Consider the following 27165-nt stretch of genomic DNA (forward strand, 5'->3'; position numbering starts at 1 on the left):
ATTCACAATGGAAAGTTAGCCGTAAAATGGTTTAATTTTTTAAAATGTCTTTTAAACTCTTACCTATAACCCAAGATCCTGTCTATATGAGAACAGAGCAGGTGCAGGATTTCTTTATCATTAATACACTGTAAATAGTTCCATGAGTACCTTTGAGGAATTCCGTTTCAAAATACGGAGTTCTGCAAATAAGAATTAACCACAGTAGTTAATTCTGGCAATTGTAGTGTTTAGGCTGGAAGTAAATAAAGCAGTCTTAAACCTAAAAAAATATGAGTTGGTTTTTGGTTGTCTTCATTTGGCAAATCATTTATCGGCTTTGTCTAAATAAATACATTACTACCATGCATTTTTAATAGTTTTATACACTGGTTCTGGGAAGCAATTCCTTTTTCTTTTAATAAAGACTAATGGCTAAAATTGTCAGTCAAATGAAAACATGTAAAAAAGCAGCTTTATTTCATGATTTCAGAACAGAGGTACAATAAAATGGGAAATTTTTCATCATTAAACAATTATTTTAGGTATAAAATATATTAATACATAGTACCTTATCTCCATTAACAAAGATTTATGTACATAACCATTGCTAACACTGTTAGGTCTGCAACTTCCCATACATCAAGATTATGTACCCTATACAATTTTAATTTGTATAATTTTTTTCAGGACTTCCATTATTTTTGTAAATTCAGCAGACTTCTACTATTTCAATGTCTAGAAAACATTTTCTACATACAGAAGATATTTCACTTTTATAACTTTCCCCCACGTCCCTCCCCTAAGCTGAACTTTTTAGCACCAGGGACAGATTCTTTCAAAATCACTTGCACACCAGTATCAAACTCAAACTGCATGGCTTCTGTGAATGAGGTGGCATCAAAGACACTGTAATAAGCAGAATTTCGGTCCCCATGCATGCATTTTTGAGGAAATATAGAGATTTGTTTAGCAAGTTCCATGGCACACTGAAGGGCTACAAATAGAAACATAAAAGAATACTTAATAGCATTTAAATAAAAACTCTTACACAACTTGCATAATAACATGCAAAAAAATAACATGTTTGTGAAAAAAATAACATGTTAGCCTAATGATTAGTGCTTAAATTTATTAGTCAACAATTTCAAATATTTTTAAAGCCACAACTTTATCCTGGAATCGAGCCAATTTAAAAAGAGTTAAAAGTTGTTTGATACAACATTTGCCCTAACCCTTTCTACGAATACTTGTTGGTTCACAATAACATTGTCCTATTTAAAAAATGTTTTTCTTTCCCTTGTTTGTATATGCAAGATGCAGGCAAACAGAGGAAATTAAATAACTGTATATATATGGGAATACCCTGAAACCTTCTACACTGTTCTGTGAAATGTTCTTAGTAAACACACAGAGCAGTTATTGAGCCTCTTTCAATTAAAGTAAACTAAGTCTTATTTTGTGGGTATGAAACATTTAAGAAAGCATAACATTTTTAAGACAATGGTGTTCCTTTAACATGTCTATATTTATATGGTGGAGATTGTGACATATATGGGCTGCCTGTATATGGAAGGTACAGTGGAATTTCCAGTTCCAATGTTCCAGAGAACACTGACAGGTTTCTTACTCATAATGGAATGGCAGAGAGGGGACTATGAATAAGAGCTAAGATGCTATGGTCTCTTGAACACAGTGGAAAGCTGGGATGAGAGAGGTCTGAATTATTCCCAAACTCTGCTGCTTAAATGGGTGCAACTTCAGTGAATTTTCACCCAATCCCAAGAGCAGGCCTGCTGAGCAGAAGGGAAGTTGCCTTTGTGCCCCACATGGTCCCAGGTACCGCCTCCCATTAGCGCACCATTGCCAGGGAAGAGAGAGAAAGCCTCAAGCCTCGCTGTGCGATCCGGCTCGCAGGGAAGAAGTGCTCCTCCTCCCCTTCCCCCAGCCGGGAGAGAGGGAGTGTTTCTTCCCGGCAAGCTGGATTGCAAAGTGAGGCTCAAGGCTTTCTTTCTCTCCCCCCTTCCCGCAGCAGTAAGCCGGTGTTGGCACTCCAACCACGCATGGTGGGGAGGCAGGAGGAGGAGGCTGCAGCACCTGCGTGGGCTCCCCAATGTGGGGAAAAGGAGGGGAACTGAGCTCGCTCCACGGACCACCAGGAAGGTGGCTACAAAGTCCCCTCGTGCTGACTTTGGGGACTGTGGGGGGAGGGGTGTGTTCGCACCCTTCACACACACCCTGCATATGGGCTTGAGTGTGATATATTACAACCTCCCTAGCCTAAAAGCAAATGCTGGGATTCTCCCCTTTCCAATGGTGTAAAGTTATGTAATCCTTCAAGATATCAAACCTTAAGCCTGTTACTGGAGCAGGACCAAGTACTACCAGTCCTGGATCAATAGCAGGTCATTTTTTAAAGTTTCTCTGTTTGGGAGAAAGGAGGAAGCATTTTTAGGGCAGGTTTATTTATTCTTTAAAATGGCACCTGTGAAGTTGTTCAGAGATCTGAAATGTCAGGACGTGACTATGTGAGATGGATTAAAGGGCAGAGATCATGAACTGGTCAAAAGTGCATGATCAAGTGTACAACCAGGTGATAAATATTATCGGTTCTTCAACTAATCATATCTATATCACTGTTACAGATGTGGAGTTTTGGGCTATTTAGAGTAGGACAAAAATTTCCCAAGCAAACATTGAGCACACTCTGATTTGTAAGACTCTCAACTGATCTCCCTTACTAGTTTGGAATATTTTTCTTTTGAATGAATGAAAGTGTGAGCATCTGACATTAACAAACTAAGTTGCAATAGAATAGAAATATTGCTGTAAGCTATCGGCCTCCCCCAACTTTCCAAAAATAAAACTAAGTCGCAGGCACACACAAAACTAGCCAACAATTTTAGGGTGATAAATAGTTGTGCTACTGAAATAAATAACTATCTAATTATGAGAAGACATTTAACAGAGTATATATTAAATACTGAATAAACATTATCTGGATATTCTAGGGATGTAATAGTGTAGTCGATTAACCGATAAGAAAAAGCTTATCAGTTAATGCTATAGACTACATGCATTTTTCCCCCTCCCCCCACCAGTAAACTTCTAAGCAGGCTGGCCAGCAGCCCGGCTCAGTCCCAGCTTGTGCTGGGTCCGGGACCTACCCCTGCTGTGGCTCAGCATTTAAAGTGTATTAGGAGCCAGGTGGGCAGGCAGCCCAGTTCAGTTATGGCTCGCAACAGGTCCAGGAGCTCAGAGTCCTCCAGGCAAAGGTTGCTGCCACTCTGTGCTGCTGCCTCTGTATCAAAGGCAGCAGCGCCAGGCAACAGGCAACCAGTCCATGAGGGGAGCTGGTTTTTAAACTGGCTCCCCTCACAGACCAGCTCCCGCCTGGCACTCCGCACTGCTGCCTCTGATACAGAAGCAGCAGTGCAGCGTGGCAGGGGGCTCCTTGTGAGTGAGGCCAGAGCACACTGGCTACCGGCCCCACCCCCAGAGACTATAGAATTGTCAAGTAACTGATAAGAATTCATGAGGCTAATCAGCTATTCAATTAACCGATATTTAACATCCCTGGGATATTCACACAAAATATAAAATGGAAACCTTTTCAATCATGAAAAGAATAAATGAACAAAAAAATGAAGGAGCGAGAGTGGCTGTTAGAACTGCTAACTATTGCAAGATAAGATTACAAAATCTTTTTTGGTGTAGAAGAGACAAGAGAAAAAGGTACCATAGTGTTTCTAAGAAATACTATGATGTGCTCTATCACTCCAGAGTATCTTCAGTGAGCAACAAAACCATAAACCTATTCGAAGATATTTTCTTGTAATACTATGATAGTCTAAAACAGCACTAAAAGCCATACATGTTGGCTCTTACATTTTCCCCCTCTGCTTCTATCCCAAAGGGCATAGCCAACCTTCCAGTGATCTTTTCTACCATATCAGTCTCCTGGGGCTCCTGGTGAAGTGAGAGATGTTACAGCAGACTATAGGCTGCTTTATTCTGTTTGAGGGAAGCAGATCATAGCAGAATTGCTCTAAGATAGAAGGAGGGTCAAGGCAGTTTTGTATTCCTCTTTTTCAGCTCAGCTAAGCACAACTCACTTGTAGCTGAGGACCAGGCTTAAGGTCATTGATGACATTAGAATATCCAGCCACATGGTTTTCTTTGCTTTACATCTAGTTCTGTAAACAACAGATTCAAACAGGGATTGGCAAAAAGCAGCCTGTAGGCAGGATGTGGTTCAGCAGGTTAGCCCCTGGCAGGCTACCAGGCACTTTATTTACCCGAGTGTCCTCAGGTACGGCTGCTTGCAGCTCCTGTTGGATGCGGTTCACCATTCCTGGCAAAGGGGAGCTGCGGGAAGTGGTGGCCTGGCCCACATACTTTATAGAATTCTCATTTGCTTACAACACATTTAATAAACAAAACTTGGTTTCATTTGCATTCACTTCTAAGGTACGTCATTCAATGCCAACCAAAACACTCATGTTTGAAAAGGAATCAGAATGCACACAGTACAACAGCAAGTCCATGGAGACGTTAGTCACTTTTTGGACTTGAAAAACGGCGACAGCTTCAGGAGGTTTGAATAACCTCCCATGTTATTACTGACCTCCTCTTCATCCTCTCACACGCCATGATCAAAGTAACCTACTTTTAACACACACGCACACACACGTACCTTTTTGTCCTACTTAACTGATTCATGGTTAATTTCCTTTTAAAAACTCTCAGACACTCAAGCTTAGAGAAAGCTATTCCCAAAGCCCATTTAGATTTAAAAGTACATGTTGTAATCATTTTTCTAACAAGTTAAGGAGAATAGACTACAGTAAGCAGCAGTCATATCAGTTTAAGTTGAAGAGAAGCAGCTGCTACTGTGCATTAAACCTGTTTCCAAGCCAATTCAAAATGAAGTAACTCAGTAGAGCGTCTTCCTTTTTCTTTCTACAGGAAATATTACAGACTGCTTGAAAAGGTTTTCTACATTTACCTTACAGAGGTAGTTCCCAATAATGGTCAAAGGTTAACAGACAATAGATTTTTTTTTTTTTAAGGGATACACCTTTCTCACTGGAAAGCAGTGTCTTAAAATCTATTTCCATGTTTTCAACTCTCTGGTTTTAAAAAAATGGAATAAATGGAATAAAACTGATAAATAGCAGCAGCTCTTGGTTATGAAGCACTTAAAAGTTTTTAGAATGACAAAAAGCACACTTATAACACAGGGCTTGTCTTCACTGCACTTTTAGCTAGAGCAGTGGATCTCAGAGTGTGGTTTGAACTTCTTACAGGTGGGCTGCAGGCTCAGGGCTTGGCTCCACAGTGGGGAGCCTGTACTGGCACTCCAGCCCTGCATCTCCTCCCATGAGGTTGGTGCGCCAGCTTCCCACTCCAGGGGGAGGGGATGAGATGGGGAAATGGGGGGGAAGGGAACAGCTGGGGGAATGGCAGTACAAGAAACTGCTCATATGAAGGCTCTCCCTGCTGCTCCCATTAGCCAGAATCAGGGGTTGCACTCCTGCTCCCACCACCCTTTTCTGTATGTGTATATTTTGTCTATTAAAAGCTCAGTCTTTCAAGATGTTGAGAGAATTAAAATCTGTTGAGCTCTTAAGGCCTGATCCTGCATCCACTTAGCATTAGGTACAGTGCTCACTTCTAATCAGTAGACCCTCTGATTTCCATAAGCATCATACTCAGTAGTAAGTGTTTGCAAGATCAAACCTTTAAACAGTAAACTCTTTGGGATAAACACAGATATTATGTATCTGTCAAGTGCCTAGCACACAACTGAAAATTACACAATATTTTCAAAATTCAGCTAAGCTTATCTTTGCTTGTGAGACAAGTATAAGAAGTTATAACAGTATGGGTGTGTCTAGACTACAGGGTTTTTTCGAAAAAAGTGGCCTTTTTTTGAAAAAACTTCCCCTGCATCTAGACTGCCGCCGCGTTCTTTCAAAATTAAATCGAAAGAATGCAGTGGTTTTTTCAACCACGGTAAACCTCATTTTACGAGGAAGAATGCCTTTTTTCGAAAGTAATCTTTAAAAAAAAAGTGTTCTGGAATGCAAACAGGGCTTTTTCGAAAGAGAGTGTCCAGATTGCCTGGGTGCTCTCTTTCGCAAAAGCGGAACGCTTTTTCAAAATAAGTTGTTGCAGTCTAGATGCTCTCTTTCTAAAGAGGCTCGTAGTCTAGACGTAGCTTATGAGAAATATGTGGGGTTCTGTCTACATTTCTAAGTTTAAAGTGCAGCTGTAGCCGTGTTCTTACCTAGCAGTGTGGTCACAGCACCAGCACTCCAAGTAAGCCACCTCCACAAGGAGCATAGCTCTCACAGCTTGGAGCCTGTTTGCACCGGGGCTTTACAGTGCTGTAACTTGCTGTGCTGGGGGGGGGGGATTTTTCTTGCCCTGAGCAAGAAAGTTACAGATCAGTAAAGAGGCCGGGTAGACAAAGCCTGAGAACAATGAATTAAGGAGGGTGCAGGGAATGAAGCTCACATCCCTTATGCAGGAATTTCTGTAGGGATGGGGTGCATGCTGCGGGAGGGGCTGGTGGCTTTCTCATCCCCTGCAGCCCAGTCCTGTCCCTGCTCCTGGGTGAGGAACAGAGAGAATCAGCCCCAGCCTCTCTCAGATGGTCAGAGCACAGGGGAGGGAGGCTAAGGCAGCATGCCTCCCTGCTTTCCACCAGGGAGAGGTGCATGGGCAGAGGACCCTGGCCAGAGCATGGGCGAGGACCATGGCTGGATGGGTTCACACCCTTCACACCCACCCCAGCATACGGGCCTGCATCCTGAAAAACCCTCACTCACTTACCCAGCTACTCCCATTTAAATCAGTGGGATCAGCTGCCTAAGGAAAGACTACTCATGTGAATAAGTGTTTGCAGACTTGGGCCCTGAGTGAGTTGCTATTTGAGTTCCTTGGATTCTAACTTAACAGAGTAAGAGAGCCAGTCTCTTGGGCCAGAGCAGTGATCCATGTTGGCATGGATCAAAAAACAACACAGCTGACTGCAAAGGTTAACAGGGTTTTTGGCCAGCTTTTTATGACTGCACAGCAGCACCTTTCTTTTGAGTGGAAACATAACATTTAGCTAGTAAAGGAAATCTTTCTAAACTAGATTCTTGCCTCAAGTCATTTTAGTACTTCACAATATCTTTGTCTCCAGCTGTTGTAGAGATGGAGCAGGCAGCTAATTAATTAGAAACGAAATAAAACAAATCATCAAGGAACTGTACAGTGGCAGGACAAGACTGTTTCACAAGCTGAGAAACTGGAGTACATGCTTTTTTTAGTGTAAAAGCAAGTGCTACGTCTGATTTCCATTAGAAAACCCCCTATTCATTTCCCTTACCCAAAATATAAGGGAAACCGTTTCATTTTTCCAAACATACGGTGACATTTGGAAAGTTTTGTTTCCCTCCATTTAAAACAAAATAAATTAATAAAATATGATGGCAGACCATCAACAAATGCTCTAGTTTCAGCTAATGTGACGTTACAAAATAATTACAATGAAGGGAATGGATAATTGGATGAAGTACTTTTGTTAGCAGCCTGCTTTAAGATTTATTTTAAACATGAATAATAAGTTAGTGGCAGGGCAGCAGTAAAAACAAATGTGGCAGATGTTGGATGTTCTTTCTGCGGTGAGCCAATCCTGTGCCACGTGTATATTTTAATTTATTATTTGCATCCTGAGAGCACCACAAGGCCCCTGCTTATGGAGCAGGGCCCCATTTAGGCACCGTACAAACATGTATTAAAACATGGTCCCTGACTTATGCAACTTTTAATTGTAATCGTAACCAATGAGAAGCATGCGCGGAATTTAAATGTGACTGCTTTTGGAGAGGCACGAATGTGTGACACCCCCCAGGCTTTTCAGGAAGTCTCTGGAAGAGAGGCCCAGCATGGAGGCGGCAGTGGCTCCCTCTGGCAGCAGCTCTCTCCATGTCCCTGCAGCCTAGAGAGGGAGCTAGAAGTAGAGTAGCTGGCTGCAGGCTGAGCTCCTCCCCGCATCTCTATAGCTGCTGATTCTTCTTCCCTGCTGCTGGAGTCCCAGTACTGCTGCCTGCTTTGCAGACTGCCTGCTGCCCCCTCTTCTGCATGCTCCATGTCCAAAAAAACCATGATTATTTGTATGTTTATTTGTATTAGTCTTCACAAAGACAGACATCCAGATAACACTTATCAAAACATTCACACATTTAGAACTATTTCCTACAGTTCCTTAAGCACTTACCTTGGCCATTGGGCACTATTCGATTGGCTAGTCCAAATTCATATGCTTCTTGTGCACTAACAGGACGACCAGTTAGAATGAGATCTAAGGCTCGTGAGAGACCAATCAGTCGAGGTAGCCGTACAGTGCCACCATCAATCAATGGAACACCTGTGAAGACAAAAACCACAAGACTAAAAGAAAACCCAAATATTTGCCTTTTAAAAAATTTTTTGGCCTATTTTGGCGTATTAGCATCGGCACTACAGTTGACAGCTTTTTACTCCCCTCTACTTTCTTTTTCTGTTATAAATTCTGAGTACCCCTTTTTCGTCACTCAAGATCTTCTGAAGAAGTGAGCTTTGCCCACTTATGACACTATATATATTTTTGCAAGTCTCTAAGGTACCGCAGGACTACTTGTTATTTTTACTTCAGTGGAAGTCAGGCACCTACGTATATTTAAAAAAACAGCCCTTACTAAGAATTTCAATTACAATGCAAGGACTATGTAATATGTAGGTACTTTGCACCTTCTGTAGCACATCAGTGTAGACACGACCTATACCAATAGGTGGGTTTCTCCCAACCACCTCCCTAAGAAACAGTAGCTAAGTTGATAGAAGAATTCTACTGTCAATCTAGTACAGTAAAACTCCATTGGTCCAGCATCCAATGCTCCGGCACTCCTGATGGTCCGGCACCATCAGGAACCTGGAAGTGCTCCAGGCAGCTGGACAACTGGAGCTGCTCTGCGCCCAGCTTCCCCGATTCAGCCGCTACTGAAACTGACCAGCAGCTGAATTGGGGAAGCCGGGGGCAGAGCAGCTGGGGTGCTGCCGGGTTGGTCCCATAGCGCTGCCCCTCGGCACTACGGGACCAACCCGGCAGCACCCCAGCTGCTCTGCCCCAGGCATCCCCGATTCAGCCGCTGCTGAAACTGACCAGCGACTGATTCCAGGAAGCCCAGGGCAGAGCAGCTGGAGTGCTGCTGGGTTGGTCCCATAGCGCCGCCCCTCGGCGCTACTGGACCAACCTGGCAGCACCCCTGCTGCTCTGCCGCAGGCGTCCCCGATTCAGCCACTGCTGAAACTGACCAGCAGCGGCTGAATGGGGATGCCTGGGGCAGAGCCAGACTATCGGAAGGGGGGCTATGAGGGGCCTGGGATGGCAGACCCATCATAGGCTCCCCTTCCGATAGTCCATCATATCTGATAATCCGGCACCCCCTGGGTCCTAAAGGTGCCGGATTATTGTAAGTTTACTGTACTGTCTTTGCTGGGGGTTAGGTTGGCTTAACTGCATTGCTCAAGGATCTGGCTTATTTATATTCCTAAGAAATGTACCTATGTCAATTTAAATTCCCAGTGTAGATGGTCCTTTAGGGGACTAGTGTTTTTCTCATTTCTAAACTTGCCTGTAACATTTGTCTATAAAGAAAGCAGACAAAGAAACACAGAAAAAGACCCTGAAGGATCAGGGCCCAGTTCTCAGATCAATCTGAAATCATGTGCCTGTAAATTGTGTGCATAAAAACCAGAAAACTGTGGGTCTGTGTACACAATTCACCTACACAGATATAGGTTTTGCACATGCTAGAATTGAGAGAGCAATTGTAGAGGCATTTTTTAACAATCTGGCTTCCCCTATCTCTGTAGAGCATGAAAACATACCAAAGCGTCTGCAGAACACTCCAAAAACAGCACTCTGCTCCACAACACGCAGGTCAGCCAAAAGAGAGAGCTCAAGACCCCCAGCTACTGCATATCCACTTACTGCAGCAATCACTGGTTTGGAAAACTTTATTCGGGAAGGACCCTATCAAAACAAAAGATATGTTAATCCATTTGTACACTGTGTACATATCAAAGACCCAAACCCACAAACACTGTTGGATGCAGTGTTTAATATAGGAAGGAGATTTATTTACTTCAGCAGGACTATACTGGGTAGTAAGTCCTAGCACAGCTAGCATGGTAGCAATCAGCTTATCAGCTAATGCATCCACATGTACTAAATAACATTTATTATCTTGGTTTTGCTGCGATCGATTTACATTTTTATGAAAATGATCTACTCAGTTTATTCAGGACTCCTGGGTACCTAATTAGTCTAATGAGATTAAACAGTAATCGTTGTCATACAATCAAGACAGCAATAGGGGGAAAAAAGTAAGACATTTGTCCAGTGCCAGATGATTAAGCTAGTGTTAAAGCAGATCTGCATAGTTAAATTTTAAGCTGCAGTCACAGAAGTTGCCCTATAAAGATATCAAAACCTGGTCAGCTGTCAAGTAAAATGCCTTTCTTATTGTCAGACCTAAAAATCCAACATGGGCTCCGAAGGTGAGACTGGGTTATTTCTATCTTGCACGACATAACCAGTAGTATAGGCTCTGTTAGCCCTTGGCTGCACCTGTATCAACTTATGGCCTTCTGGTTATGCCTCAGTGGCATCTGCTCAAAGTTACAGTTTGGAAGACAATGGAGCTGTATAGCTGTATTGGAGGTCATCATTTGCTTTGTATTTTAGTGTAGGGTGAATGTATCCTGACACACAAGAATCTAATTCAGCATTTTGTTTTCTGAGACTATTGATTTTATCAATACATCACAATTAATGTACTTCTGGCAAATATGCTGTACATGGAAACATAAATCTCAGTACTCAGATACAATGATATTAAAAGCATCAGGCACAGCCATCTAACATACTGAAAAAAGCACTTACCTAACAACTTCCCCTTACAAGTGGTCAATCTCTAGCAAGCTTACCAGTGAACCTTAAGCTCTTATGCTTCCATCGCCAGCCACAGCAAGTATGAATATAATCATTTTTATGAGGCAGAAAAATTCTTCTCACTTCACAATCAGTCTGTTTCTGAGCAAAACAGTGAACCGCTACACCAAAGTCTTCATGGTAGAGCTACCACGCAAATGGAGAATGACTGAGGTCTTTAAAGTTATTTTAACACTGGTGAAAACCCAGCTTTTCAGACATGGCTCAAGTATCTACATAGGACACTGGTCCAAATTTTTTCCCACTCAATTTACAGAAAAAATGTTTGATATACCATGTTAGAAAATAGTTAATACTAGATTTTTTGATCCTATCTCTCAACAATCTCTGCCTACCACATTTTCATTTGAACTACAAATGACCCTGTGCACACAATCATGTAATTCATTTTTATATAAGCAGAGAGTACAGTATATATAATTTTCAAGATGTCTGGGAGGTGATGCATCATAACTAAACTCCTTATTTTCCTTTGGGGAAAACAATCCCATTTGCTTTTAGTTAACTTCAAAGAAGAAAAGTATTTTCCCCTTTTCATTTCTGCAAGTTAACAGAAAATGGTCACGTGTTTCCATAAATCAAGATTTTAAAGTTTTCTTGTGTGTTAAAAGCAAAACAGATGCCTCAGACACAGATATAGCAAAATAAATGAAGTACAATGATAAGGTCCTGAAGCAATTTCAAGCCATAGAAATTGACTTCAGTTTCACTGAATTGTCAAAAACTTCTCCACACTGCACAGTTCTGTTTCCATATACATACCATGGGACCAGGACCTTTGGTGACATCTTGTTCCGATTTGATTGAGGTTGGGTTGTGGGCCAGCTCTTTCAAATCATAACCAGCGCAGAAATTACCTCCTACAAAACACCACAAAAATTAGACTCCTCAGCAATGAATCCAAGAAAGCACCAGTGTAGGGTCACTGGGGTTCCAAATATTTGCATTTTTTCCTCAAAGTCTGTCCAAGACCTACTTTTGTGAGTGGCTCAAGGGAACTTTTTTTTTTTTTTTTTTTAATTTAGAAGCCTATTTCATCCTGAAAGCCCTGGCGAAAGTCTGCATCAGACAATTTTTACACACATCTAAGGAGCAGATGTAGATCAGAAAATTTATCCATATATCTCAGACAAACATTATTTCTATACATCTGTCCATCCATTTAGTGGCAGCAGCATTTTGCTACAATGTGGTATTTCACATTGTTATTGATAATGACAGTGTAGCCTTGTCCCCTGCCTTGCATTAGAATTTCCACTTTCAGCTCAGATTGGTGCACTTTTATGTGAGAGATTCACAAAAGTATTTAGCCCCCTAATTTTTACTGACTTCAATGGAAGTTAGGAGCCTAAATAGCTTTCTGTATCTATACCTTACTAAAAATAAGAGTATCAATATACGAATGGGTACAGGCTGCTCATTTATCTATCTTTACATCTTTCTGTTCCATCTGAAGGTTAATATTGTCGTCAAGTGTAAAACTTAATGGGATCCTTGAGCATGACTAGGACTATGTCCTAGAGAAGGGCCACTCAATTTTGGACATTCCGGGGGCCACAATGATACTCACGGCACATGTCAAGGGCCACAAGTGTGACTGCAGGTACATGCAAATATATGTAAATAGCTTCTTTGACACTGACAGCATGAATACAAAGATTAAAGCAAGACTACACAACACGGAGGCCCCATTTAAGGCAGTTCTGCTGATACTAGTAAAATGCAATATTTACTCAATTTCCACCCATATGACAGTACTTTTAATGAGCAATGACTATCCAGGAATTTAACTACTAAAACGCATATCAAAAGAAGACCATTATACTGACTCGCCATTATGGAGCATGTTCCCCACGGCCGTATATTGAGCCCTCTTTAAAACCAAACCACACTGCAGGCTGCAAACAAACAGGCTGTGGGGCTGAATGCAGACCATGGGCTGCATGGTGAATAGCCCTATCCTAGAGCAATACAAATAATGATAATTATTGCTATTATTACAGATATAAAGCCAGATCATCAGCTGACAAACCGGTGCAGCTTAATTTAACCAATATAGCTGTAGCAATTTATACCAGCTGAAGGTCTGACTCATAAATGTTAGGGCTCATCTAGACTACATGGAAGATTCAAAAGAGGATATGCAAATTCTTCTTCCGATCTCACTTTCGAAAGTGGAGATTTCAAAAGTTAAAGTAATCAAGATGCGTTTTTCCAAAAAGCCATGTAAACCTCATTTTTTGAGGAAAGGCTGTTTTTTGAAAAAGGGGGGGTTGCCAAAAAACCCACGTCTTGATTACTTTCCACGTCTTGATTCATGTGGAATTTGCATATCCTCTTTCGAATCTTTCATGTAGTTTAGATGAGCCTAAAATGATATCTCAACGTGAAAAGGAGGTTACTCACCTTCCTGTAACTGACATTCTTCAAGAGAAGCGTCCCTGGGGGTGCTCCGCATTAGGTGTTGAGTGTCCCAGGGATGCCTCTCGAAGAACTACATCTTCCATTATACCTGGGTTTGGGGTTTTTTTAGTTGCTCTTAGCGGGTGGCTGGGGTACTGAGTGGTTTGTGAGCCCTATCACACCCGAGTCTTTAGCTGCTAGGACAGAGTCCCTACGCAGCAGGCAGCCAGGGAAGCTGACAGGCACCCCAAAGATACACCCGAGTCTTTGAGTGCTAGGACAAAGTCCCTTCACAGCGGGGAGCCAGGGAAACTGACGGGTGCCCCACGGTGGTGCAGAGAGAGCTCATTACACTCGAGACTTCGACTGCTAGGACAAAAGTCCCTTCACAGCAGGCAGCCAGGGAGGCTGACGGGTGCCCCCAAAGAGTCTGCCCCGTGGAGGCGGCACAACTCAATTCTCAGCTCTTACTGCGTTTACCCCTGACGGGCTATGGTTCTTTTGATTGTGTTTGGTTCTGTTACAGCAACAGGAGGAGTTAAAGCTTAAACAGTAACTATTTTATTGTTACAAGGCAAGCTTAGCTGTTAAATGTTACTTCTGTGTTACAGATGACACAGCCACTACAAAAGGCAAGACAGAAAATACAATGAAAAGTCACTTAAAGGTGCCATGAAACCCTTTTGGTTCTCCGAGCTCTTATTGAATGTGTGCAAAAATAGATACCTAGCAGGTATATTCTCACCCCTGCGATCCTTACTCCGGCGAAGCCAGCTTTTCTCTCAATCCCAATGGGAAGTAGTCGGTTCGAGACGAAGGCATCCCTAAAGTCTCAGGGGTCCAAGACCGCCTGACCAGCAAGTATATGGGTGGATCTCCAATTACAGTGGGGGCACAGGGCCCTACTTTATACCCCTGTGGTCACGTAGACGCGTCTCTTGTCATTAAAATGCCAATTAAGTTGGAACGTCTTTGTGGTGCCCATTCCCACAGAGGGTCCAAAGCTTAATTTGCACCTGTGAGGTGGAGGTAACTAAATCATTAGGGCCAGACATCCTTTTTCTGATGGAGCGGCAGATTCCTCTTCTGGGGCGGTGTGTGTAGGCGTATCAATACTGGTACCAGACAAAGGTAGCCCAAGGCCCCGATCACCTGCTGGCCCAGTTGCCGCTGTTATCTGGTTCCTGTCTAGCATCCAGGGCCATTGTTATTCCAGCACTTCTGGAGACTCTGGAGCCTTTGAAAACAGAGTTTCGCTCTCAAGGATTTTTCTCTCCCAAGGATGTCAGAGGGAGGAGGGGAGAGTCAGAAGGGTTGGGGTTTCTGTCTGGTTACAGTTGCATAAAGGCAAATCAATAAAGACAAAGGCTCTGATTCTCATATGTCTAAGATGGTAGACCCAAAACATTGTATGATATTGTGAAGAATTTTTAAAACAATTTAAGGACCAACAGCACTTACTGCCTGAAAGGCTACAGCAGGCCAAATGCATCCTTACGTTTATCTTTTTGAAAGTATACTGAACTGTTTGTGTGAAAGTGGGTGTCATATTTTAAAACATCAAGTAAAAGGCAGAGTAAAAAATTGTTCATCTCATGACTGAAGTGCTTCCCTTTGGGCCCTCAAGGTTCATTTAATGTCGTTGTTCCTATTGACTAGAATACAGCTTAACACAGTAATGTTACTTTCAGTGGCGGGACTCTTAAAATAGTCACATCACTAAAGAGGAAGAAAAAATTCTTAATAATGTAGGTTGGTTCTCCAAATGATTTATTTCCTCCACAGAGGTACATTCTGTGGATAAACACATGTATCAAAACATGGGATATGGGATCCATAAAACAGATTGAGAAAGCTATAGCGTGCATTTCAATATCCATTCCAAGCAAACAGTTCTTTTTTAAGGATTTGTTTAACTTCTCTAACTCAGAACCATATGCTTATCTGGTTCTCCATTAATGTCAATGGAGCTGTCCCAATTTACAGCACTTGATAATCTAGCCCTCAGGTTTGTGGCCTAATGGATTTGAATTTAACATCTGAAGGAGGAGGAGGGAGAATATGAGCGTGTGGAGAAGATGGAGTTTATCAGAGAACTTTGTTTACTGATAAATCAGCCTGTTTTCTCCGTAATAGGATCACTTCCACAGATCTCACCTGTTATCAACAGGTAAGCAACACAGTGCAAGAATGGACACAAAAGTTCTGAATTGCTCTGTGGAAGAGCAGCAATGCTTAGAGAGAGCTGAAAGGGAAAGTCTAGGTATCAGCTCTCCTACTTCAAAGAAGCTATTATAATACACATAATAAATAACAATAATAGTAAGAGACATGACATCTTACATGAGCACAGACCACAATTTGTGACTGTAAGTATAAAACAGATGATCTGATTGACGGGGGAAAAAAAGATTTAGTGTGAGGCTGAAGTCTCTTTTTATTTTATGAAGAACTAGAAGATTTACCCATCATTGCTTGGGTCCTTCATGGAAGAGGACTGGGGATGTAGAGGGTACAGGAGTCAGGGCAGAGTTAGGGGGGGTGCCGGAGTCAGGGCAGGGGGTTAGGAGGTGTGCAGGCTCAGGGTAGGAGATGAAGGTGCAGGAGTCAGGACAGGGGGTTAGGAGGTGTGCAGGCTCAGGGTAGGAGATGACGGTGCAGGAGTCAGGACAGGGGGTTAAGAGGTGTGCAGGCTCAGGGAAGGAGATGAAGGTGCAGGAGTCAGGGCAGGGGGTTGGGAAGTATGAGGAGGGCTCAGGGCATGGTGTGGTGGGTGTGGGAATCAGGGCAGAAGATGGTGGGTGTAGGAGTCACAGCCAGAGATTTGGAAGTGGGAGGCTCCCTGGGACCAGCTGGGACGGGCAAGACTATGTTGCCCAGCCCGCAGCGTTCCTCCTCGGGACCGACCAGGGCAGCGGGGCCCACATTGCCTGGCTGGCAGAATTGCTTCCTGGGCTGGCATACTTGCTGCTCCCCCCCCCCCCCCCCAGTCATTTTTGAGTAAAACTGTCCCCCTGCAATTACTGCCCCCTGTGGGCATTCTGGAGTATAACTGCCCCTGCTATCCAAGCCCTCCCTTTCCATTTAATGAGAAATAAATCAGATTCAGGGCAGAGCCCATTGTCCTGGCACAGCCAAACCCTTACCTTGTTTTAAACTATGATAAGAGGATGCTGTATACCAAATTTGGTGGTCCTAACTCTTACCATTTAGAAGGAGTTCTTGAATAAACACTCACAGATGGATGGACATACACAAACACGGATATACAAACTATCTAAAATATATAGTAGATATATATTCTGTTCAATATCTTCATCGATGAATTAGATATTGGCATAGAGCAGTGGTTCTCAAACTTTTTGGGCTCCGGAGCCCTTTACATGTGTAAAAATTTATGCAGAGCCCCAGCGGTCCACTGATTGTATGTGTTGTACCTATCGATGTTTCCAGTTTGTCAACCTCGCAGAGCCCATGGAGATGTCTCTCAGAGCCCTGGGGCTTCGTGGAGCACAGTTTGAGAAACACTGGCATAGAGAGTACACTTATTAAGTTTGCAGATGATATGAAGCTGGAAGGGGTTGCAACTGCCTTGGAGGATAGGGTCATAATTCAAAATGATCTAGACAAACTGGAGTAATGATCTGAGGTAAATAGGATGAAGTTTAATATGGACAATTGCAAAGTACTCTACTTAGGAAGGAACAATCAGTTTCACACATACAGAATGGGAAGCGACTGTCTAGGAAAGAGTACAGCAGAAAGGGATCTATGGGTTATAATGGACCACAAGCTAAATATGCGTGAACAGTGTGATGCTGTTGCAAAAAAAGCACACATGATTCTGGGATGCATTAACAGGAGTGTTGAGAGCAAGACAGGAAAAGTCATTCTTTCGCTCTACTCTGTGCTGATTAGGCCTCAATTGGAGTACTGTGTCCAGTTCTGGGCATCACATTTCAAGAAAGATGTGGAGAAATTGGAGAAGGTCCAGTGAAGAGCAACAAGAATGATTAAAGGGCTAAAGAACATGAGCTATGAAGGAAGACTGAAAGAACTGGGCTTGTTTAGTTTGGAAAGGAGAAGACTGAGAGGGGACATGATAGCGGTTTTCAGGTATCTAAAAGGGTGTCACAAAGAGGAGGGAGAAAAATTGTTCTCCTTGGCCTCTGAGGATAGGACAAGAAGCAATGGGCTTAAACTGAAGCAGGGGAGGTTTAGGTTGGACATTAGGAAAAAGTTCCTAACTGTCAGGGTGGTTAAACACTGGAATAAATTGCCGAGGGAGGTTGTGGAATCTTTATCTCTGGAGAAGTTTAAGAGCAAGTTAGACAGACATCTATCAGGGTTGGTCTAGCTGGTACTGGGTCCTGCCATGAGGGCAGGGGACTGGACTCAATGACCTCTCGAGGTCCCTTCCAGTTCTAGTGTTCTATGACTCTATGATAAAGGCAGTTACTGTGAGATAAGAGAAAGGAACAGTCACTGAATGTGGAACGCCAGCAATTGTTGTACACACACATTGTGTTATTGAAAATCCAGACTGAGTTATGGTTAGAAGATAACTAAAAATGATGCTTTCATGAGTGCTAAATTCACCAATGAGTTATAGTACACACTGACACAAAACTAAACTTTTTTTTCGTTCAAGTTAGCTGGGTGAATCAGATGAAGGAAATATCATGTATAGAAACCTAAAATAAAGGCTGGTCAGAAAATGAACTCTTAGGAGAAAAGTTTCATATGGGTTTGAATCAAACAATCCATGTTATGATTAAGGAAATCTCCATAATCACTGCTATAAAAGCAATACCCTGAGTATGAATTAAATCCTATAACCCAGGGGTGTCCAAACTTTTTTCAAAGAGGGCCAGATTTGATGAAGTGAACATGCGTGAGGGCCAACCATTTTGCCTGACATTCTTTGAACCATTAAAATTAAATGCAAATTAACTATTTTATGCAAAGTTTATTGCAAACGGCATACTTTTCATTTCGTCACATGGATGACAAATCTAAACAGGTGTTAAATAACTCTGCCTTTCATATCTGAAGGCCAGATGAAAAAAAAATCCAGGAAGCTGAAATATATGTCAGGAACATTGTAAAGTACATTACATATTATTGGTAATAAAGGTTGTCTGTCAACTTTTAAGTTCAAAAAATATGAACAGGAACAGAACACCAAGTATACATGTTGTGTCCAAATATATTTATAACTGATTTAGATCAACTGACATTAACTGAGATTTTACAATGTATTCATCTCAATACATATGGATTCGTTGGGGGCCATAAAAGATAGATATTGCCAAATTACCTGTGGGGCCGTATTAAACCGGAACACGGGCCGCAATTGGCCCGCGGGCCGGACTTTGGACATGCCTGCTATAACCAAAAGATAGATAACAGTGTTTAACAGCTGTAGTTAAGCAGTTTTTCAAATGGAATCAGTGGACTGAACTCATTTATGCCAAAACTAGGTTGAAACATGTTCGAGCAACTTTCTGTAAGATTCCTGCAAGGGATGCTGCAAAACTGATTTTTGTTTTATATTCCAAAACATTAGTCACTGCAATAGCACATAACAGTGGGTATTAAATATTCTTTAACATAAACCAAACAAATGTCATTAGCTCTTCTACACTTTATCCAATTAAATAGTTAGTGTGAAATTGTGTAAGATAAGCATCTCCATGACAATTTTCAAAAGACGTTTAATATTGCTGATATGAACAGTGAACACAAATAAGTGCAAAGTAATTTTGTTTTGATATTTAACCTCTGTTAATGGATATGAAAAACAAGAACAACTATACTATTAATGCTGAAAGAGATCCTGTGTGCTTTGTCAAAAAAAAAAAAAAAAAAAAAAAAAAAAAAAAAGGAAAGGTCTCCCAAAACTAAATCTTTTATAAATGAGACACAAGGACAGCTTTCTGGAGTGCATTTCTGCAGTATAGTATAACACAAGTGATTGCACTCAGGGCTATAGTAATGCAGCAATCTTTACAGTGTAACAGTGTAGTCCTGTTCGCATCTCATTTTTCAGACAAGCAAAAGAATAAACTGAATTACTTCAAAATACACCATCAGCTTTTACTAGGGTTGCCAGGTGTCTGGTTTTGAACCAAACAGTCCAGTATTTGAGGTTTCTGTCCGGGATATAAACTGAGAAAATAACAGACATATAAATGTCCGGTATTTTCTAATTAAGTAAATTTTATTATGTGTATCAGTACGTAGTTGTGTATTGCCTGGATGGTAGACATGCTCACGCTGCGTGAGTGTGTCTATCAGCCAGGCAGTACGCAAATGCGCAGTAGAGAGAAGGGGGGCAGGACTGGGGTGGGATGGAATCCCTGGGGCCAGACTCACTCGTGCTTCGCCGGGACCGTGAGCGGGATGAGCAGCACGCTGGGATCTGCGTGCATCCGGGCAAGTCCCGCTCCCTGCCAGCCGATTCTCTCCCCCCGACCCTTTCCCGGCCAGCCGCACTTCCCGCTGGCCGGTTCTCTGCCAGCCAGCCTCCACTTCCTCCAAACCCCTCCTGGCCAGCCCTGCTTTCCACTGGCCGGTTCTCCCTCCCCTGCCCCCGATCTTCCCCGGCCAGCTCCACTCCCCTCCCAGCCTGTCCCCTCCCCCCGATCTGAGATAAGGGAGTTACTCACCTCGTGCAGTAACGAGTGTTCTTCGAGTCGTGGGTGCTCCACTCTAGGTGAAGGGTCGCCCTGAGCCGCAGATCGGAGCTTTGTACAGCAGTTTCCCCTGTTGAGCCACACATGCCCAGGAGGCGTCTTGAGCCCTTCCCTCCTCCTGCAGTATGCGGCTCAACCCCCTCCCTTTCAGATCCTCGTCTCTGCCCAGTTTTGAATCCGAGCAGAGGGGAGATAGGGAGGGTCGTGGAGCACCCACAGGGACACACATCTCAAAGAACACTCATTACTGCACGGGTGAGTAACTCCCTTTTCTTCTTCGAGTAGTGTCCCCGTGGGTGCTCTACAAAGCAGTATTCAATATATAGCTGGAGGGAGCCGGAGTCAGTGTTTGGCAGTGGTGGAGAGCACTGCTGTGGCAACTGCTGAATCATTCTTGAGTTGTGGAAGGATAGCGTAATGCTTAGCAAAGGTATGATCTGAAGACCATGTTGCTGCCCGGTAAATATCTCTTAAGGGGACGTTGCCCAGAAAGGCTGTAGAAGCAGCCGTGGCTCGAGTAGAATGCGCTCGTGGTGGGCGCTGTAGCGGTCTATTGCCCAGAGAGTGGCACTTAATTATGCATGTTGATATCCACTTTGAGATTCGTTGAGATGATATTAGTGTCCCTTTGGATCGTTCAGCAATGGAGATAAAAAGTCTTTCAGATTTATGAAATGGTTTTGTTCTTTCTAGGAAGAAGGCGAGAGCCCTCCGGATGTCCAGTGTATGCAGGCTGGTGTCTGTCTGTGAAGAATGCAGTTTTGGGAAAAAGGTAGGTAATACGATCGGTTCGTTGAGATGGAATTCTGTACAGACCTTCAGCAAAAACGTCGGGTGGGGTCTAAGTATGACCCTATCGTTTGTCAAAACTGTGTAAAGAGGTTCCAACATTAATGCTCCCAAGTCGCTCACCCTCCTGACGGAGGTGATGGCTAAGAGGAAACAGACTTTCATACAAATGAAAGGAAGTGGTACTGTTGCTAATGGCTCAAAAGGAGGTCTGGTGAGGTAGTCCAAAACAAGATTTAGGTCCCACAAAGGGGGTGGGGCCTTATATGGTGGGTCCACATTCTGGAGTCCCTTGAGGAATCTCTTCGTGATAGGATGGTTAAAAATGGAGAAGCCGTCCACTGAGGTATGAAATGCTGCTATGCAGTGAGGTGTAGTCTTAGAGAGGAGATTGACAGTCCTGATGCTTTAAGGTCCAGAATGTAGCCTAGGATGGTATTTAGTGGGGAGGCACGGGGCTCCACTTTGGCTCACTGACACCAGTGACAGAATCGTGTCCATTTCCGTTGGTAAGTTTTCAGAGTAGACTGACTCCTGCTATGGAGGAGGATGTCTTTTACTGGCTGGGAGCAGCGATCTTCTATCTCTGAGAACCAGAGAGAAGCCATGCCTGAAGATGCAGGGTACTGAGTTGTGGATGCAGTATCATGCCGTCATCCTGAGATAGGAGGTCTATCTGGTACTGTAGTGGGTGGGGAGGCTGGACCGCTAGCCTGTGAAGGTATGGGTACCAGGTTTGGTGAGACCATGATGGCGCAATCAGGATGACTAGGGCTTTGTCTCTCAGGATCTTGAGTAGAACTCTTGGGATGAGTGGTATGGGGGGAAAGGCGTAGTGTAGGGGGGCTGTCCATTTGATTAGGAAGGCATCCCCCAGAGAGTGTTTGCCAAATCCCGCACGTGAGCAGAATTGGGGACATTTGGTGTTCTAGGTAGAAGCAAAGAGGTCTATAGATGGCCATCCCCATTGGTGGAAAATTGAGTTTGTGACCTCCGTATGTAACTCCCATTCATGGTCTAAGGTGAAGTTTCGACTGAGGGAGTCTGCTTTGGTGTTGTTCACCCCGGGCAGGTAGGATGCTATAAGGGTGACTTGGTTGCGGATGCACGAGTTCCACAGGTGAATAGCCTCTGCGCATAAAGAGCAGGAGTGGGCTCCGCCCTGTCTGTTTATGTAGAACATCATGCAGATGTTGTCCGTTAGGATGCGGACTGTGTGATTGGCGATGTCGGAGGCAAAGTGTGCACAGGCATTCCTTACTGTCCTCAATTCGAGGAGATTGATATGTAAGAGTGTCTCGTTTGGGGACCACCTGCCTTGAACTTCGTGACCATCCATATGTGCCCCTGTCAGCCGAAATGGTCAGGGCAGTGTGTGCGTGTGTTACACCCAAGTCTTCAACTGCTGAGACGCAAAGTCTCATTGCAGTGGGCAGCCTAGGAGGCTGGAGGGCGCCCCGAAAAATAGTTTAACGTCTGTGACTTTACTGCTAGGACCGGGGTCCCATCGCAGAAGGCAGCCAACAGGCTCTCAGACGCCCTGAGTTTATAGGAAGAGCTTATTACACCTCAGATTTTAACTGCTAGAATCCAAGATTCCTTCGCAGCGGGCAGCCTTGGGAAAAGACTGAGAGGTGACCCAATGGATCTGCCACCGGGGAGTGACACAATCCAAAACACCCAAGCTCTCCCTATACCTGTCCCTTTTGACCAGCTGAAGTTCTTTTGTTTGTGTTCGGTTCAGGTACAGCAGCACGGGTTCAAGTCAGAAGCTTGACACTCCCTGGCTTATTTATAGGAGAAAGAAAGAGAAATAAAATAAAAGAAACTTGGTTCAATATATATATATTTATAAGTGAATGAGGGCACCCCACTTATTCCCAAAGTTTATAGCTAAATCACCTTACCAAAGGCAGTTTACAATAGAAATGAAGCAGTTTGCCTTAAGAAACTATAATAAAGTAACTAAACTTATAACAGAGTGACAATTAAAGTGTTCACATAAAGAAAACACATTGCAGGTACAATTCTCACCCCTGCATTCCAGACTTGGCGTGGCCAGCGTCTTTCTCTCAATCCCTCGGGAAGAAGTAGGGCGAGGTTGGGCGTCCCACAGACCTCGGGAGACAATCAATACCTGCCAGCAGGTGTAGGTGATTGGAGCTCAAATGGAGTGGGCTTCTAAACCCCTTTTTATACCCCTTGGGTCACGTAGGCTTCTTCCTGGTCTCAAGTGGCCAATTAGGGAAAATGGCTTTGAACACCAAGTTTCCCACGAAGGGTGCAAAGCATAATTCACACCTGGGAAAATGCAGACAATGGGCACCTCTGGTATGTGATGGGCGAAGATTCCTCTCCTGAGACAGTGCAGGCGTGTCAATTACTGATACTAGCTATCACGGCGACAGGAGGCCTCCCAGTCATCAGCTAGCCCATTTACTGTCTGGTTTCTGTTTATGGTAGAGTCAGGGACAGGCACCACACCTGCGTTCCCAGGGCATCAAAGGCTGACTGCCTTTCTCTTGCTCCCTGGGGGGGGGGGGGGGGAAACAAGGTGGGGTTCGTGTCTGGCTACAGCCCCCCCAGCCGAGCAGGGAAGCATCTGTGGTGATTTGGATAGTGGGTTCGATTTGTTGGAATGAAACCCCCTCCAGAAGATTGTTTAGCACTGTCCACCATCGTAAGGATGTGAGCACGTTTGGTGGGATAGTAACCATTTTGTTTCGAGGGTCTCATGATGGGATATAAACGATTGCCACCCAGAGCTGAAAGCATCAAAAGTGCAGGCGAGCATGGTGGACTATGTAGGTGGTGGAAGCCATGTGTTCCATTAATCGGAGGCATGTAAGTACTGAGGTGGTAGGAATTGTGAGCATCCCACTTATAATTTCCTGTATAGTTGCAAAACGTTGCTGAGGTAGGTATGCTCGGGCTGTAACTGAGTCCAGGCGTGCGCCAATGAACTCTATATCATGAACCAGGTGCAAAGTTGATTTGTCTTGGTTGATTAGAAGGCCTAGATGACCGAGGAGGGCCGTGGTCGTATGTATCATAGAGGTTGTTTCGGCGTACGAGGATCCCTTTAGAAGGCAGTCATCCAGATAGGGGAATATGATGACATTCTGCCATCTGAGATATGCAGCTACGACCGCCAGTACCTTCGAAAATACCCTTAGAGCTGATGAGAGACCAAAAGGGAGAACCTTGTACTGGAAGTGGTCTGGTCCGAGCGCAAAGTGTACGTAGCGTCTGTGGGAGGGTGGATGGTTATATGAAAATAGGCATCTTGGAGGTCAAGGGCTGCAAACCAGTCCCCTTGATCTAGCGCAGGAATGATTGCGGAGAGAGTGACCATCTTGAAATGCTGTTTCTTGAGAAACTTGTTCAGTTTGCAGAGGTCCAATATAGGTCTCCAACCTCCTGTTTGTTTCTTGGTTAAGAAATAGTTCGAGTAAAACCCTCTCCCGTGGAATTCTCGGGGTACCCTTTCTATAGCTCCAATGATGAGGAGTCGATCGATCTCTTGTTTTAGAAGGGTTTCGTGAGAGTGGTCCCTGAAGAGGGACGGGATAGGGGGAAGGGTAGAGGGGATAGAGGTAAATGGGATGGTATAAGCCCACCTGAATTATCTCTAGAACCCAGTGGTCCGATGTTATGGATTCCCATTGTGGAAGGAATGGCCGCAAACGGTGGGTGAATAGATGGCCATGTTGAACTGGTACTAGATCGTAAGAGAGGTGTTGCAGGCCCTCGACCAAATCTTCAAATTTGTTGCTTAGATGGTTGGGTAGTTGGTGGGTGGGCCTGGTTGGGACGCCTTCTGGGACCTCGTTGTCTTGGTCTGGTGTCCTCATAGGGCCTCTGTGGTCGATTGTATTGCCCATATCAGTATCGGTTGTATGAGTTATATGGGCTGTATCGTCTGCCCAACGTGCGAAGTGTGGACTTAGAATTTTTGCTGTTATGGAGCATTTCGTCCGTAGTAGCTGCAAATAGCTTTTGCTTGTCAAATGGCAAGTCTTCCACTTTGGGCTGGAGTTTGCGGGGAAGCTCTATGCATCACCACCGCTGTAGCTGTAACTCGGGCTGCGGTGTCAGCAACATCCATTGCGGTTTGGAGAGCGGTGCGGGTGATCATATGGTCCTCATGAACTACTGTTTTCAAGATGGATCTTTTGGACTCAGGGAGACGTGGCATCAGTTCTCCCAGTTTCAAGTAATTGTCAAAGTCATGATTTGCTAAGAGAGCGGAGTAATTCGATATTCTGAGTTGTAGGGTGGAAGAGGAGTATACTTTCTTGCCAAAGGAGTCCAACTTTTTGTGGGCTTTGTCTGCGTTGTCCATCCTGTATTGTGGGAGCTTTACACGTTGTTGTGCTGAGTCTATGACTAATGAATTAGGTTGTGGGTGGGTGAAGAGAAAGTCGTTGTCTTTTGAGGGGACAAAGTACTTTGTCGATTTTCTTATTAATTGGTTGAATGGATGCGGGTGTTTTCCACAGGTCTTCCGAGGTCTCCATTATTGCCTCGTCTATGGGCAGGGCAATCTTGCTATGTAGTGTAGGATGGAGATTTTTTAGCAATTGGTATTGTTTCTTCTGCACCTCTTGCAGGAAGACGTTCTGGCTTGTCGCTACTCTCTTGAATAGTTCCTGGAACTGTTTTAGATCATCAGTTGCTCCAGAGTCTGATGGTACTAGGCATCATCTGGTTGTGCATCGAGGGCATCAAGAGTGCGTGACATTTTTTGAATGAATGTCTGATTCATTGTCTGAGATTCGTTCCACCTCTTCTTCTGAAAGACTTGCTGGAGGTAGGGGCTGTGGCCAAGGCAAGCTTCTCCGGGATGGAGTGGAGTGAGCTAGGGAGTGACGTCCGTATGGCTCCCAGTGTTCCCAGGGTCCCCATTGTGGTGGATAAGGTGGGGGTGGGTAAGGCCAGTATGGGTGCCATGGGCTTTCTTGTGGTGGAGCCCTGTAATGATGGGAGCGAGACTTCCTAGGTGATGCATGTCGCGAGGAATAGACCGTGAGATGGTCATCCTCAGGAAGAGGAGCATCTTGAAAGGATAAAGGTGACATAGACCTGGGAGAGGATTGCCTTGATACAGACCTCCCGGGGGAGTAAGACGTAGAAGGCAGGCACGGATAGTGATGCCTGCTGTGTGAGTCAGTTTCCTGCTGGGGCTGATCCCTAGCAGCCTCATCTGGCTGCTTGTCTGGCTGTGCTGGCAGCTTCAGTGCAGCATCATGCTGCTTAGCTATAGCTGGTGCCGGCCGCTTAGCAGGCTGGACCTCGTTTTGCTGCAGTGCCGTGGCTTTAATCGGCGCCGCAGCTTTAAGCTGTGCCGGGGCTTTCAGCGCCACCGAGGCTTGAAGCGGCGCCAGGGCTGGAAGCGGTGCCGCGGTTTGAAGTGGCACCGTGGTTTGAATCGGCGCCAGCTTTTCTTGCTGTGCCGGTTGCCTGGAGCGCTCCCAGGGCCGCTCAGCTGTAGTGCACCCCGATGCCGGTGCGGAGTGAGAGGATCGCCCCGAAGCCTTTGTGACAGGGGTCCTCCCACTGTGGTGTGCCTCACCTTTATGTTTTGGAGAGGAAGAAGCTGGAAAGGAGCGGGATGGTGAGGGTCTGCCTCTCGGCTCACTCCTGGAGGGTGGGGGGGGGGGGCTCTTGCTGCGCTGTCACCTGTTCCCCAGCAGGCTGTAAAGCCTTTTCGAATAAAATCATTCTCAGGCGGAGCTCTCGGTCCTTTCTGGCTCTCGCCGTGAGTGAATTGCAATGAGTGCAGCTGTGGGGAGAGTGAGTTTCCCCCAAACAGTGAATGCACTTTGAATGGCCATATGAAGCCGGCATAGGAGCCCAGCCTTGATTGCATTTTTTAAAGCCTGAGGACATGGCCGGTTCTCTCCTCCTTGAGCTTGTTCTATTTATTTATTTAGCTGTTGTTGTCGTCTGTAGATGATGGATTAAGTCTCATACTGTCCTTGGGGCTTAGCTGGCGGCCTGGTTCTGACTGATGACTCAGCACCTCTTACAATTTGGGATTGCAAGTGGAGGACCACAAATCCCTGGTCCCATTCCGACAGCTTCTTGGCACTGAGTTTCCAGGGTAGAGGAGATTGGAGATCCCATGGGAAGTCCCACTTGCCACCCTCTACAGCCAAGTGAGGATTTCAGAGCTGGCCTAGGCAGGGCAATTAAATGATTTGTGACATTTGTCAGCTGTGTAGGCATGTCTCCAGGTGTCTT

At 44.4% G+C, this 27165-nt stretch overlaps 1 protein-coding gene across 2 annotated transcripts in view; it reads right to left on the reverse strand.

Moving 5' to 3' along the window:
• Positions 1–420: 420 nt before the first annotated feature.
• The window catches only part of LOC102448550 (uncharacterized), a 35492-nt gene continuing 8747 nt past the window's right edge, over positions 421–27165 (reverse strand). For both annotated transcript variants that reach the window (XM_075921284.2, XM_006138786.5), the window contains exons 3-6: positions 11792–11889; positions 9904–10048; positions 8252–8401; positions 421–976 (exon numbers count right to left, since the gene is read on the reverse strand). In XM_075921284.2, the coding sequence (XP_075777399.2) occupies positions 756–976; positions 8252–8401; positions 9904–10048; positions 11792–11889 (614 nt within the window). In that variant the 3' untranslated portion in view covers positions 421–755. The remainder of the gene's footprint in view (positions 977–8251; positions 8402–9903; positions 10049–11791; positions 11890–27165) is intronic.

The sequence above is a fragment of the Pelodiscus sinensis genome, chromosome 2, assembly GCF_052426305.1.
Source record: "Pelodiscus sinensis isolate ZL-2025 chromosome 2, ASM5242630v1, whole genome shotgun sequence".
Lineage (NCBI taxonomy): Eukaryota > Metazoa > Chordata > Testudines > Trionychidae > Pelodiscus > Pelodiscus sinensis.